At 39.3% G+C, this 15,955-nt stretch overlaps 1 protein-coding gene across 2 annotated transcripts; it reads left to right on the top strand.

Annotated features, from left to right (window-relative positions):
* Positions 1-7,527: 7,527 nt before the first annotated feature.
* On the top strand, positions 7,528-14,963 carry TMEM126B (transmembrane protein 126B). 2 transcript variants are annotated; one of them, XM_016206844.2, is made up of 5 exons: positions 7,528-7,608; positions 10,305-10,423; positions 12,157-12,350; positions 13,397-13,508; positions 13,758-14,963. In XM_016206844.2, exons 1-5 carry the CDS (start codon positions 7,528-7,530, stop codon positions 13,939-13,941), a joined length of 690 nt encoding a protein of 229 aa, XP_016062330.2. In that variant the 3' UTR covers positions 13,942-14,963. The 2 variants fall into 2 exon arrangements, with proteins under 2 accessions (XP_016062330.2, XP_016062331.1); XM_016206845.2 differs by lacking the exon at positions 7,528-7,608 and adding an exon at positions 8,817-8,969.
* The last annotated feature ends 992 nt before the right edge of the window (positions 14,964-15,955 follow it).

Genomic DNA, 15,955 nt, shown 5'->3' with positions numbered 1-15,955 from the left:
CCACTGGTCTAGGTTTTTTTCCACATTATCACTGATGATGACACTGCTGAGATGTTGATGATGATGATAGAGGTCATGGTGATATAGTTCAAGGCCAAGAAAATAAATAATGATCTGAAACAGTATCTTACCACTCCAAACATTGTTTGGTAACCTTCTACGTGCCTTCTGTGTCTCATCTTAAATGTCATATCTCCCAGAAAGAATCCCCTGACTCCCCTAGATGTGGCTGGGTGCTTCTCCTGTTTCCAACACACAGTGTGTTAACCTCAACCACAAAACATTGAAATTGCCTGTTTCTGCATCTTTCTAATAAATTTTAGGTATCATAAAGTCAGAGACTAAATATCATTTCCCATTGCAAAGCATGTTCCTAGCACAGTGCCTGGTACATAGCAGACACTCGATAAATCTTTGTTGAGTGGATAAATGATTGAATAAATAAATGGAAGTAAAGCCATTGCCTTAAATACATACACAATTTTACCTTTTAAAAAATGTACAGTCTATTACCTATAAGGAATTTTAAATAGAACAGAACTTAACAGGTTTATTCCACATCTTAGCACACTTTCAATGATAAAAATGTCAGAGCTCTCCAAAATAATAGGCAACCTACAGAGTTAGGGCCTCAGTGACTAGCAAGAAGGTGTCATCAGAAGTAAAAGGCCACATAATCTTACACATAATCTTTGAAAGCTTTAGCATAGTAATTCATTTTCACAGGATTTTCTACTTTATAACATCATTCCTCTTGGTCTTAATTTTTTTTTTTAAATGGGGTCAGGAGAATTGTTTCATAATGGAGGTGATTTGGCCATAATTCTTGAAATAGCTTTGAGAAACTTACTAAAAATTGAACTTATGCAGAAAGCTTACTAGTTGGAATTCAGAATGACTGACTGGACAGAAGAGACTGGGTAAAACTCATGATCCTTTGCTGACAAAGCAACCTACATTAAGGATACAGAGCCCTCGTGCCTTGACTGCTACAATTCCTGAGCAGGAATTATAATAGCTGGGGAACAGGTCCTCTCCGCTAGTAAAAAGGATTTTACACACCTCAGCCTTATACTAAAAAAAATTTATAATCAGTGACATGGTTAAACAATGAATATTATGAAACAACAGCATATAAGGGGAGCCTATAATTAAGAAAGATGAGCATTCTTCTAGTTTATTGAATATATTGTTATAGAATGGACGGGTGGATTGGTTGGTTGGTTGATTGGCAAAGGTATGAATGCCTTAATTCAATGTTTTAAAAGTCCAATATTTTGTGTACATCTCACTGACTAGACTCTCCTACCCAAAAAAGTAACCAATAATAGGCCTAAAGGAGAAATCAAATATTCTATCCCATGGAGCAGTTTCTCAAAAACCAAATAGTTCAAATATTTTTTGGTATCAAGTCTAGCATATCATTAGTTCACTTTCCCAAAATATAACTATAAAATAAATTTAATTAACAGATTATTTTAATGCCATGCCTATTGTTTGCCCCATGACATACTCCTAATCAGTAGCTGAATACAAAAGTATTCCTCTGTTCCTTTCTCCAGATCTCAATCCAAATACTCCTGGATTGATGAGTATTTTCCAACATCAGGAGACTTTCAGCTTTATGATTTGCAATAGCCCTCTCAATCAAGGTCATAATGGCCTTTTTGAGAGATTTTTAAATCTAAAATTTTCTTTAATAAAAATTATCTATTTTACTGTGACTTACAGAAATTGAAAAAGTTTGAAAACAATCTTTTTTCATCCCTCTCTGGAAAGATTCAGTACTCGACTCTTTTATTGGCTGGGGAAGGGGGGAGGGGGCGGGGTTGAAATAAAAGCAGCATCTGGATATAAAAGTGGTATAACAAACATGAAAGTTTAAACACACATTTGCAAAAGGTACAGTCAATAAACTCAGGTATATAATTTCCCCTTCAGAGGATCTGGAAAAAAAATTTATTTTAAGAGGTTAAGAAAAGCTAGAGATAGAAAGATAGTACACTCAGATAATGAAAGGCATATATAAATTAGTAAGATACTACCAAAAAAGAAAGTAAGGCACAAAGTGCAGGAAACAGGTAATGAATAAAGAAAACTTTGCATGAGGAAGGAATAAACAGAAGAGTTCTAGGGCTCCCTTCCCCAGGGAGAAGAAGAAAAATAAAAATAAAAATAGAAGTGACACTTCTCTGAAGTATACAGTCAACCAAAAGGAAAGACTGTGAACCCAGGAAACAATCTCACTTTCAAAGATGCCCGTGAGATATATGGCAATATCATCTCTTTGAGTTCTAATTACACATTCTTCGCCCTTCTTTAAAAAGAACAATGTCAAGATATATGAATTATGAAAATGGTAGTATTTAACTTTAAGTATGTGGTAAAAATAAGTTTATGAGAGCTCCATTATATCACTGAGAACAGTTGCAAAAAAAGAATTCAAAGGAAATAAAGGGTCAGAGAAATGAAAAATGTCAGGTAGACTTCTTTACCAATTTAAGAGCTCAGAAGACAATAGGACAGTATTTTTAAAACACAGAAAGGAAATGAGCATCAACCTCAAAGTATTAAAAGCATTGTTTTCTCTCACGTATTTAGTAAAAAGAGAGTAAAAAACTGTTCAAAAAAAAGAAATTGCAACGGACTAAAAAATTCTGGTAAAGCATATTTTATCATTAAAACAGCAACTTTCCACTGAAAACACAGATAAGGATACAATTATCATTAACTTTTATTTCTTACATTAATCCACCTTCAACATAGATCAAAGCAATTCAACAAGTCTTGTTGAAACAGCACTTTACCATGATCTTGTATCACATCAGAGAATGCTAAGATGACTGATCTTGGATTGGCCCTGAATTTTCACAGATTAAAATAGGTCAAAGTGTCCTCAAGGTTCAGTTGGGAGAAAATCAAGTTATTACTGTAGAAAAGAGAATCCTAAGTGAAAAGCTAGTCTTGGAGAAAAAAAATCTCTAATGAAGAAATGGAAAAGTTGATAAAACTGAGATCTACAAAAAATGTGCAAAGAGTGGGGTGGTAGAGGTAGGAAGTAATGTCATAAAGCAAGAAAGCAGTGACCACAGGGGTTTGAGGTACAGCAGTCTGAGCCGATCTCAGAGCAGTCAAGAACAGTGCCTAAAAATGGACTGAGATGTCACACCCACTCCCACTGCCCACCGTTTGTATGTCAGCAATCAGAGGATCTCCCCCTACTTTCACAATAACATACAAAATAAACACCAAATGAAAACCTGTCCTATGAAAATGTCTTATTTTAAGAATATATTCAATAATGAATAAACGCTTGACTCAATGAAAATAGTTATTGTTAAAATTACATTAACCTAGCTCTCCCATCATATCTAATAGATGTAACAATGAAGAAAGAAAAAAGATTCAAGGTGACAGAGGACAGTACTCCCTACAAAATGAATCTAGCTTATACTTTAAAATATTTGTCTTACTCGTATTTTAGAAATTGTACAAAAGTAAGCTTAGCCAATTAAAAATAAAATGCACGTGTCATCATTTGTTTGGCTCGTTGTCTATAAGATTCAAAAATATAACTTAATACTAATAGTTTTAAGAGATTAAAAAGAAGACAAATTGTTTTTCTAACTAGGTCACTTCAGAAAGTAAATTAAGTAATGCATAGACTTTAGTATAACCCAAATATATAGTTTTTGCTCATTAAAACTTGTTGATTCCTTAAAATTTGATCCATTACGATCAATCCATTGTTAAAAAAGAAGGGGGGGGGAGGAGAGGAAAGAGAAGGAGGGAGAGAGGGAGGAAAGAAAAGAGGGAAAGAGGGGAAAAGGGAAATAAACGTTAAATTATTTCTCAGAAAGTATGATTTTCAATAGCTTATCAGCAATATCTGTAACTTCCTTTAAATGTCGGAACTTTTAAGAGGCTCAGTCTACTGGGTTTAGAAACCTTAAGGTCATCCTGCTTAGTTAAGTTACACCTAAAACATCAATTGCCTTTCCTCTTCCTTCCCAGATACTTTTATCCCTTCCTCTCTCTCTCTCCCTCCTTCTCTCTCTCCCTCCCTCTCTCTCTCCCTCCCTCTCTCTCTCCCTCTCTCTCTCTCTTCTCTTTTCTCTCCCATTCACCTCCCTCCATCTCTCACACACACAATGTGTTTAATTCAAGTATTAGTCTAAAATAAGGTAATCCATAAGGGGCAATGTCTTGAGAACAATAAATGGTAGAAAGAATAACTGTAAGTTAAATATGTCAAAAAGCTATAATAACATTTATTGGCTACATTACCAAAACCATTTTTGTTCCAGGTAAGCCAATTGTGTCAGGTCTGGACAGGTGCGGCTCCAAAACCTCATAGACCGTTTACCTCTCTCAGTGACATTATGGGGAAGAGTGGGAGAAGGCAACAATTCCAGTCTGAAAGCCCAGTGTTCAAAAGGGATATTTCTCAGTGTTTCAAAGGTTTTATATACCACTGTCCATCTCCACAGCTGGTTGGAGAAAGCATCACACTGATCACGTTTCCTCAATGCACTTTCCAAATCCACAGGTAGAAGGATTCATCATAGTGCACAGCCAGGTTACGCTTTAACCTTCACACTGAACTTTAGTTTCAGACTGAGCAACTCACATAGCTGGTCAACTTTTGGATCTATGCTAGCCCAGTATAATTATAGTTCAAGCATGTTCATATAAATTTTGGTTCAAAACCGTTGAGAAAACTCTATAGTTGATGTGATCTTCCATACCATGTGGAAAAACACAAAAACCAAACAAACAAAAAAAAACTGGTGTCACTACGATCCTTAGCAACAAAGATGGAGTAGAGCTATGCTAAAGTGAATCCCCAAGTCTGAGCCATAATAAACTATACTTCAGGAATCCACTGATCTCGATCAATGCCAGGAAGGGGTAAGAGGTGGGGACTCAGGTGTTTGCTTCTGTTGGGGAATTTGCCAATCATGTTACTGGATAAGGCATACATCTGGAAAGCACAACAGTTACCAAAGTTGTGCTTTATCATAAAAGTGAAGATTTACACTAGAGTAAACCCAAACATGAAATCTATTTTTTAATCAAAAGATAAATAATAAATCTATAATTTTGTTCAGTGCAAACAATTTTGCAATCTTTTACAATATCTAATTCACTTGATAAATATTACACCCATGAGGAAGAATTAGACTGCACGCATTTCTTTTTTAAAGATTGTTTAAAAGTGACTTTTAACAAGCTAAAGAAAATCCCAAATCTATACCAAATCCATGCTGATTGTAAATGGTGATTTATATCACCTCATTTATGAAATCATCAGTGTCTGCAATTAAATACTACAGTCCTACTTCATTTCACTTTAGCAAAGTAATATTACTGAATGATGTGCCAGAGAAAAGACATTATTGTAATAAATATTTCCCCAAGCCCAAGCAAAATTTTACTCTCAAACGGAATACATTTTAAATTACAACTACCAGAATCAAGAAACATATATTATATAGGAAGCTTCATAGCCCACCTTTCTTCTTGACTGGCATTCTTGGTCTTTCCACTGCCACAGGATTCAAGATCTCTTTTCAGCTCTCAACTTGATGCAACTGGATTGAAGCCAAGAGCCAGGTAACTGTTGCAAACCGCTTCACCTATTTGGTTTTGAAACCCAGGCTGTCTTCTCTTTCAGATAAAGAAAAAAATAATGTATTTTTTCCACTATTAAATTTTTGACCCTGCCCACAGAGTTTAGAGAAACATAACTTTCAAGTTTTTCGATTTTTAGAAAATATTATTTTTTTAAAAAGCTGAGAAAATCATTGTAAGCATAGAAAACGTTATTAAAACTCCTCTTCAGGCAGCAACATTTTTTTTGGAGTTCAATGGCTAACTCGATTAAGGCACACACCAAATTCCCAGAGCTGTTCCATTACTCTCAGTACATGATCAAATCCAAAGATGACCTGGTTGATGATAAAGCTCCTCAATTCTTTAGAGAAAAAAATTAAACACTCCCCCTCCTCTTCCTCCCCCCCCCCCAAAACAGCACTTTTGAAAACCTCTTTGACTCTAGTCTCTAAAAAGGTGGGTGAGTTTCAACAGTTTTCCGGAGCAGAACACAGACTGAAAGGCCCCTTTCTGTTTACTGGACCAGAAGTTCCAGCTCTCACCCCTCAGGAAGGCAGGCTCCAGGCTGCTGGCACTTTCATTTTTTTTCTGCCGTGCTCCCCAAGCCCCTCAGGCTTGATCCTGAGCGCCCCCTCTGATCCTGATGCTCCCATGTATTAACCGAGAGGGCTGAACGGGAGGAGGGCAATGCCCTGGCACCGAGACATTAAAGTGACAGTGCTACTCAGTGGGCACTTGATGCAGGATGAGTTGGCGAAGGCGATTTCTTCCCCCCGGAGTCATTCACGTCGTGCCATTTCTTCGCATCCGAGAGGCTGCCTTGCGAGCGAGGAGAAACACCCAGGCTGCTCCGGAGAAGTGAGACCTCCCCGCAGAGGTGTTTTCGGAGCCGCCGGGGTAGTGTTTGGCATGTGAGCGCCAGCTGTGCCAAGGGGCGGCGATTTCCTAAGCGAGAGAGTTCGGCCGCCGGGCTCCCACGTCCCCCCCGTCTCTCAGCCTCTCTCCGACCTACCCGCCTTCCTTTTGCAGAACAGACCGGAGCTCTCGGCCAGCGCCGGCCGCCCTGCCCACACCCCGCTCCGGCACCGAAGCGCGCAGAAACGTCCTGCACCCTCCACGCGATGAGGTGTTTCCTCAGGCGGGAGGAACGGCAGCGCTAGAAATTACATAACTCTCCAGTTTGGCTTCTCTAAGACATGGAGGCTGGAGGGTCGGGGCTTGCTGGTCTGGGAGACTGCCGGGCGCGCAGCGTGCGCCAAAGGGCGCCAGGCCTCCTGGCTGCGCCCCCCGCCCCGAAACACTGGCTGGCGAGGGGATCTGCTCGGGAAGTGGGGGGGCAAATGTCTCTCCGGTCCCTTTGCAAGCGGAGTGAAAGGATGGAATATGAGGGCACCAGGGACTGGGGAGTGGAGTCAGACGGCCGCGAGGGGAGAAGGCCGGGCGGGGATGCCCTGGTGGCCGGTTAGGGTCTCGGGGGAGGAAGCGCGCGAGGAGCTGGAGCCGTGATACATGGGCCAGGCCAGAGGGGCGAGCTCCCTGGAGAAGTGAGAGAGACGCGCAGCTCGGCCCCAGCTCACAGAGGCGCCCTGGAGAGCAGAGCGCGCAGCTACAGCCCCGGGCTCGCAACGCCCCGCGTCCCCCTCGGGAGGCGAGAGGGAGCCGGGCTAGCAAATAGCCGCGCGAGGGAACGCAGGGCTGGCGGGAGGGGCGGGCCCACGGGCAGCTGGACCTCCTCGCAGCCAATGAGCAGCCGCAATTTCAGGACGCCGCGCCCAATCCCAGCCAGGATGGAGGGCGCGGCGTTTGACTGAGTCGGGGCGGGCAGGGACTGCGGACGAGAGGCGTGAGCCGGAGGCACCGCCCTCCCGGCGCGCTGGGCCCCGCCCACCTGCTCGTCACGTGGGCCCCAAGATGGCGGCGCTCGGGCGCGAGGTCGGGGCCGACCTGAGAGGTGGAGGTGTGGTGCCGGTGGGCGCCGGGGAAGTGCGCGAGGTAGGCGGAACCCGGGGTGGTTTGGGCCGTGATTTCTGCAGCCTCAGTGTGTTGGCGGACTCTTCTGAAACGGTGCACATACACGGGATTTGAAAATCTAAAGAGAACAGCTCCCGAGTCCGGGGGCGTCTCAGTCAGTTAAGTCCCCAGATGCGGTGGAAACGCGCGGAGGGAAAGCAGGAGCCCGCTTGTGTTGTCTCTTGCCTCCTGGCCGCGGCTCTGGCCTCACCCTCAACTTGAAATACTTTCCTACCCCTTTTTCTCCCCACCCCAGCCCCCTCCCCCAAATTCTCCTCTTTCGGATATATATTTTAGTTGATTTTAGAAAGAGAGAGAGAGAAACATCGATTTGTTCCGCTTATTTGTGCGTCCATCGGTTGCTTTTTGTTTGTGCCTGATTGGCGATCGGGACCAGGGCTCAGCATTTGTTCAAATGTCATTTCCTACGGGAAACCCTCCCACACTTCCCCCAGCTAAGTTAAGTTTGCTTCTCTTATGTTTTTTGGTTTGTTTTTATGACACGCTTGTTCCGCGTGTAAATCACGTGCCTCGGCCCCGCCCTCGCGCTGGGTGGCGGGTCGCTGGGCTCGACCACATCTGGTGATGCCGGGGCCGCCCAGCGGTGAGTGAATGTGGTGTAATATTTGAAGGTCGGTAAAATAGTGCACAGAATAGCACTGCAGAACCGTAAAATACTTTGCAAACTATAAACCTTCATAAATTCACGCTTTCCGGTATATTGAGTGGCCATCGACTGATTTTTAGATAAAATGTTGGTATAACCAACGTCTTTACGTTTCAGTACTTGTTTAAAAAGTACGTGGCCCACCTATTTCTCTGCTTTAATAACAGTGCCTTCCAAAGACTAGGTAAGCACTCAGATATTTGCTGTCTTGTTTGAGCATTTTAGGATCATAATCCTGGATGTCTGTAGACAAGGTAGGAGGTTGATACAGGTCACTGCCCAAAAGTTTTCTTTGTGGGGAATAAGGCACTTCAATGAATTGGATGACAGCAGAACAAATTTATCCAAGGTTCCTGGTTATCATGTTACTGACATCTGCCTTCTTAGAATATTAGATTATAGAACCTCCCTCAGATACCACTATCCCATTTTTTATTTAGATGTCAGAGAGAGGCAAAAAATTAAGTCTAGTCCCTTAGAAACTGTAATTTGTAATTTTTACCCTGTCCTCTGCAGGTATTCTAAACAAGAAGATAGAACTACATGGGTCCAGTCTGTAATGCTGCAGGGAAAGAAACTGGCCCATTATTATTGTGTAATACCATCTGAAGGTTCAGAGGAGCCCGTATCTTCAGGATGTTGATACCAGGGATGAATTGGCCTTTCATTAGTTAGGGTTAGTATTGCTACATATCACTTTTCAATAAGTGAGTATTACAGTGATGTTCAACATATGTCCATTGACTACCAGCATCAAAAGAATAACTACTAAAATGCATATTTCTAGGCTTCACCCTACTCCTATTGAATCCAGATATCTCAGGAGGGAGCTCAATAGACTGCATTTCAAATGAACTCCCAATGTGATTCTTGTGCACACTAAATGTTGAGACTCACTGATTTATTAAGCACCTTCTGTGCTATGCTTAATCCACTCTAATTCTCTTGCCCAGGAGTCCTGAGATATGAGATTTAGCCTGTGCCCTTGACTAAATTTCATGTTGTTAAAGTGCCGATTGCTATAAATTGTGAAGGGCAATAGATTTTTTAAATCTATTCATTGTCTAATTTGGAATCTCATAATGCTAGTGTGGCAAAAGATTTAACAAATGTTTTTATTAAGAATTTTCACAGAGATATGAGAGTCTTACCAGAGCACAACATTCAGAAAGGAACTTTTCTGAGGATCTAGGTTTCTTTTTGTTTGTTTTGCCACTGGTTTCTGTTAAGATGCTGCTGGCCAAATCCTCATGGTCCCTTGACATTGACAGCCATCTATTCATACATCACACTTGGGATACAGGAACCTTCTAGCCCTAGAGCCCAGTGCCATGGGTCCTGGCTCACTGGTATACTACACAACAGTTTCCAGTAAAGGTCCTGCTTTGCCCCAGGTCCTACTAGGGAGGCATTTGTATTATATAATCAGTAGCCATGAGCCACTGTTTCTTCCTAGCCTGGAACAGTCTCTCTCTTTATGAAGTTCTCTCTCACTATTCTCCAAGGCAATCCCTGCTCTCTCCTACCCCTCCAGGAAACGCAACATAACCTCCAAAATGAACTCAGGCTTTTATGAGACATAGGATAGAGAAAGTAGCTACAACAAGTAGCTACTGTTTTCTTCCAGCTCTGAAAAAGCTAGAGCAGGGAGAACTGCAAAGGGCCTGGCTACCTTTGGGGAAAACTATAAGGAAAACAAAAATATTTCAGTAAGTTATCCTTCTACACTAAGTCCTAAGGCAAGCACCCTTTCAAGCCTTATTTTTCTCATTTGCAAAAGCAGAATGATAATTATCCTACCAGTTTTTCAAAATGATTGAATCAAAAAGCCACTGTCTAGCAGATAAGAGCTCACTAAATGTTAACTGAATCATTCACATCATTAAAGAAGTATGTGAAAGCAGATGACAATACCTGACACGTTACTTTAAATGTTTTTTAATCTGAATCTGTAGAATTTATAATATTAACATCATTAGCTATTATCGTTCTTGAATTTTGTGTTTTCTAGGACATCAAGATGACAACATACACACATGGTCAATCCAGTCCTTCTCTAGGAGATGCAAAACTCAGACCAATGGTCATCGAAATCATAGAAAAAAAAATTGAGTATCTTAGAAAAGACAAGTAAGACACACCCAAACTGAAAATCAATTAACTTTATTTTTTTTCAGATCTTCTGTATTGCCATTGTTTCTGAATATCTAACATCCTATTAACTTCATTGGATTGGTTATGAAGAAAGCTTATTTTAAAAAAAGAACTGGAGAAAACACTGACAGATGAAAATAGTGGTTTGTTGGAATATTGGGACTGTGGATAACTGCTTTTGCTTCTTAAAAAAATCCCAATTGTTACTGAAATGTTATTTGTGCAGTAAACATTTTTAAATTAAAAGTAGTTAGGAGCCGGCTGGCATGGCTCTGCAGCTGAGCATCAACCTATGATCCAGGAGACTGCAGTTAGGTTCCTGGTCAGGGCACATGCCTGGGTTGCAGGCTCAATCCCCAGTAGCGGGCGTGCAGGAGGCAGCTGATCATGACTCTCTCTCATCATTGATTTTTCTCTCTTTCCCTCTCCCTTCCTCTCTTTGAAATCAATAAAAATGTATATTTTTTTAAAAAGTAATTAGGCCCGGCCAGGCATGGCTCAGTGGTTAGCGTCGACCTAGGATCCAGGCGATCCGGGTTCAATTCCCGGTCAGGGCACATGCCTGGGTTGTGGGTTGGATCCCTAGTCGAGGGTGTGCAGGAGGCAGCCAATCAATGACTCTCTCATCATTTATATTTCTCTCTCTCTCTCTCCCTCTCCTTTCCCCTTCTCTGAAATAAATAAAGATATTTAAAAAAAGAAAAAAAAGTGATTAGGAGAGCCCTGGCCAGGTGCTCAGTTGGTTGGAGCATTGTCCCATACACCAGAAGGTTGTGGGTTTGATTCCTGGTCAGGGCACATACCAAGGATGTGGGTTTGGTACCAGGTCTGGCACAAACAGGAGGTAGTCAATCGATGTTTTCCTCTCTCTCTCCTTTCCTCTCTCTCTAAAATCAATTAAAAAAAAAAAAAAACACACACACAAAAAACCCACATTTCCTTGGGTGAGGATTTAAAAAAAGATTAAAAAATATAATTAGAAGAATACCATTTTGGGGGTTATTTATATTTAATTGGAACAGTTGTAATTAAATTCAGCTTAGAATTGATTACCTTAACCACAGTGCTGAGTTCAACAAACAGGAATACAGATTCCATGATGTACATATAGTTTCACATTACCATTTTGACTTTTAGATTATTAGAGCTCAAAAATCAAATCAAAAGCTGTTGACCTTATACCTTACACATTTCTGGATTTAGGTATGAGTCAGACTAAGTAAAACTAGATCTAGCAAAATCTCTTTGGATGAAGTTTTGGAAATCCTTGACAAATTACTTTAAATGTATCTGGACTAATTAAGAAATAGTTGTTTTTTAGAAGGCCTAACCGAATGTAAAGAGCTTTTTTTCAAATGATCTTAACCAAGAACAGTATTCTTGGATTTAGATAGCTCATAAAATTTGGCTGCATTGGAACATATTTGTATTTATTTGTGACCACAGTTTATTCTCTCTTTAAAAGAGCTCCATTTTAGAACTGCGCTAAATATTCTCAGAAAGAGAATTATATCCTCTGATTAGAATGGAAGTTCCAGGGGGCGTGGGATTTTTTTTTCTTCTTTATTCCCTGCCCTCTCCTCAGCATGTAGAAAATACCTTTCACCTAGTAAGTGCTCAGAAAATATTTGATGCTGAATAAATATGTAATAACAAATAATATATCTATTAGGAAAATATGTTGAACTTAATTCTTGTTTTTCCATTAGGACTTTAAATATATATGGAACAGTGGTCTTTGGAACAGCATCTAGTTTCTCTGGAATGTTGGCAAACTTCATTTTCAGACACTGCTTCAAGGTTAAACACGATGCTGTGAAGACGTATGCATCACTGACTACACTTCCATTTTTGTCTACTGTAGTTGCTTATAAGCTCCTTGTTACAGATGCTTTGTATTCAGGTAAATTTAAGTTCATTAAAGTATAATGTGTTCATATCTAAGTAAAATTACTCATTAACATATACTGTTGCTGCTGCTAATAATAATCCCTCACATTTATGTGTCGCTTTACCACTTAAAAGTACCTTCACATATATTGTCCTATTTCATGCCCACAACAGTCCTCATCAGGCAGGGCAAGTAGTATCATCTTTTTTACAGATAAGCAACAAAAAAAAACATGTTCAAATCTAAAAAGCAACATAATACACTGAGGAAAAAAGCAGGCGTTGGCATACTACACACAGTTTCAGATCCTACCTCCTACCCCTTGAGTTTTGTGACATTGGGCGAGTTATTTAATCTGAGATTCAGTTGTCTTATCTATGAATTAGGACTAATAGTACTTACCTCACAGGATTGTGAGAATTAGGAGAGTGTATGTTAAATGCCTAACATAGTACCTGGCAGAGTATGGGCTTCTAATGTTATTTCCTGCCTCCTCTCTCTAAGTTTCTCAACTAGTAATTGATGGAATCTCTGACTCCTGTTCATCAGGTCCCTGCTTAAATATCTCTTCCCCAGGGAAACCTCTGATTCCCTCACTGTTTCTAGATACATTCTCTATTTGTTTTACCTTCAAAGCACTGTGCGCTTAAAATTATTTATTTAAATATCTGTCTAATGTCCTTCTTTCCTGATAGACTAGCCTGAAGGTTAGATATTGGGTCTCTTTTATGCAACACTGTATCCCTAGCACCTAGCACATGCCTGCTACATAGACAATAAAAATATATTAACCTAAAATCCAGATGTCTGGTCTGCTAGTTTAATTTTCTTTATTATAAAGTTGCTTCTGCAGCAACCACATATGTAAGAGATAACTTTCCTTATGTAAAGTATAATAAAAGCACTTTTAAGGCATGCCATAGACGAAATTTCTAATATTCTTTCTACTGTTTCACTGTGGTTGAGGACAGTACAGATAACTACTTTTTGAGGGCACAAGACTTTCTTAATGTTTATCCTGAGTTTTAAAGGGAGACCAATTTACTTTTGTTTTCCAGGTAATATAAGCAAGGAAAATTGTGCTCTGAGAAGTTCACTGGTTGGCATAGTATGTGGTGTTATATATCCAACTGGTTTGGCATTTTCTAAAAATGGGCGTCTGGCTGTAAAGTAAGTCTGTCTGTTTGTTCTTTCTCTTCCTTTTTTTTTTTTTTAAATATTAGTAAACTCTCCTTATTCTTTAGCTGCCAGTGACACATTTTAATCAAAATATAGTAGTTTGGTATTGCAAATAGCTAACTTTTAACCTTTTTGCTAGCTGCATGGAAGACCTAGGATAGAAATCATCAGTTAAGGAGAAATCAAATTTTTCATAGAATATGCATCCAGGAGAAGTGCTTACCTCTTTTTCCTTTTTAGGTATCATACTGTTCCACTGCCACCAAAAGGAAGGGTTTTACTTCATTGGGTGATGCTTAGTCAAACACAGGTAAAAGGAATGGCGATTCCTCTAATCTTTCAGCTGTTCTTTGGAGTATATAATGGTCTACGACATTATGCAATATTTGAAAGTACACTTGAGAAAACTGTGCATGAAGATTAACCAAATAATGAATGGATTTTTTTATGATGAGGACTCAGGTATTGCTGAAAGAATTCAAAGTAACTCCGGCCAATTTCTTTCTGTTCTTTTTGCCTAGTATATAGCAGGTTGTCAGTAAATATGCAGTAACTCAACAAATAAATGTAAGTTTTGTCTTTCTTCCTCATTGTATGTGGAAATGGGTTTGAGGCCTCAAGTTCTGACCTATACATTTATATATTCAGTCATTCATCAAACATTTAGTGAGTACCTGCTGCATCTCAGGCACTAGAACTCACAATTAGAAGAGAAATTAAAAATGTCAACACATGAGAGAGTTTGAGAGATATACACATAATTCTGTGGGCACATTGAAGATGTGGCTATTAATTATTTGTGGCTATTAACTATTTGTGAGCAGAAGGGAAAGCTATAGGGAAAAAGAAACATTTGACCTAAGTTTTTAAGAAGTTGAAAGTTCATAAGAAAGCAAAATATAGAAATAGCATACAGCCCATTCCTCTACCCTAAACTCTGATTCAGTATACTTACTAGCTTCTTATCATTAACAAATTATTTTCATTGTGCTGTTTAAAGAACATATATTGAGTGCCTGTTTGCTATGCATTCATATAGGTACCAGGGGTACAAAGATTCAGTCCCTGCCCTCAATAAGCTTAAAATCTAAAGAAAGACAACACAGCATGCTTCTTTAAGTCTGCTAGAGTATTCCTGAGCTACACATTTATCTTAATTCAGGAATGAACACTGATGAAAAGAGTAAGACACAGACTGGAACCCCACCCACAGCCCACTTTCCTTGTCTTAACCATACTCATACTGAGATTAAAAATTTGATCATCTGAGGACCCAAGCAACCCAAAGCAGAAATGGAAGTCTTAATAAGGCGCTTATAGCATCATATATAACAAACTGAAATACATGTATTCTTTTGTAATGAAAAAAAAAAGACCAGTTACCCATCTAGTTTTGTATCAATAATACATGATACTTGAAACTCTAAGGAAAGGGCAAGTGATTGGGGGGGGACAAAGCAAGGGGCAGGGGGAATCAAGTCAAATAGATAATTAGATCAGTGGTGTTCTTAACTCTTAAAAAATTAGTATATGAATACTTTCTCATTCTGAGATATTCAAATGATCCAGAAGTATATATACAGGGTCGAGCAAAAGTAGGTTTACAGTTGTGAGTATATGAAACACAGAGAATACTTGTATTATTATTTATTAATTATTGCATTATTTTCCATATGAACAACTGTAAGCCTACTTTTGCCCCACCCTGTATATACGTTTGCTATATAGAACAAGACTTGGAAAGTCTTCCTGCTCTCCCACTCCATCCTATTTCTACTCTATTCTCCACTATCAAGTTAGCATGCCTCTTTACTTGCAGTATTCTTTTTGTAACACATATTTTTAAATAAATTTTATTATCCATACATATTTTTCACTTAACTATATGTCTTAGAGCTCTTTCCAACTCATTACATATTGGTCCAACACATTCTTATTAGTGGTAGTACATTCTTGATTCTAGTATTCACATAGGTGATCCTTCCCATACCCTGGTCTCTCTACCCTACCTAACTTATTCTCATGGTCACACTTTAGACCCGTCTCTCTGATATGATAGTCAGTAGCTACTATTCAGCATTTGCAATGTGAATAATCTAGATTGAAATGTGTTAAAAGTGTAAAATACACATAAAGATTTACTCTGTAAAAGAAAAAGTAAAATGTCTCATGGATAATCTATTGATTACATGTTGAAAGGTTACTCTTAGTTATATTGGGTTAAATAAAATGCATTAAAGTTAATTTTATTTGCTTTTTTTAATGTGTCTACTAGGAAATTTAAAATTACATACATAACTCACATTATATTTTTATTTGTACTATGTTGCTCTAGACCTTGTCATTATCAATAAATTCAAATTCTCCACATTCTCAATTTTAAAGTCCAGTTTTCTTATCACTATCTCCTATCCTTCAAGATCTTTTCATTCTCATAC

The sequence above is a fragment of the Miniopterus natalensis genome, chromosome 11 (assembly GCF_054644295.1).
Source record: "Miniopterus natalensis isolate mMinNat1 chromosome 11, mMinNat1.hap1, whole genome shotgun sequence".
Lineage (NCBI taxonomy): Eukaryota > Metazoa > Chordata > Mammalia > Chiroptera > Miniopteridae > Miniopterus > Miniopterus natalensis.
This window is presented reverse-complemented; position numbering and strand designations above follow the sequence as displayed.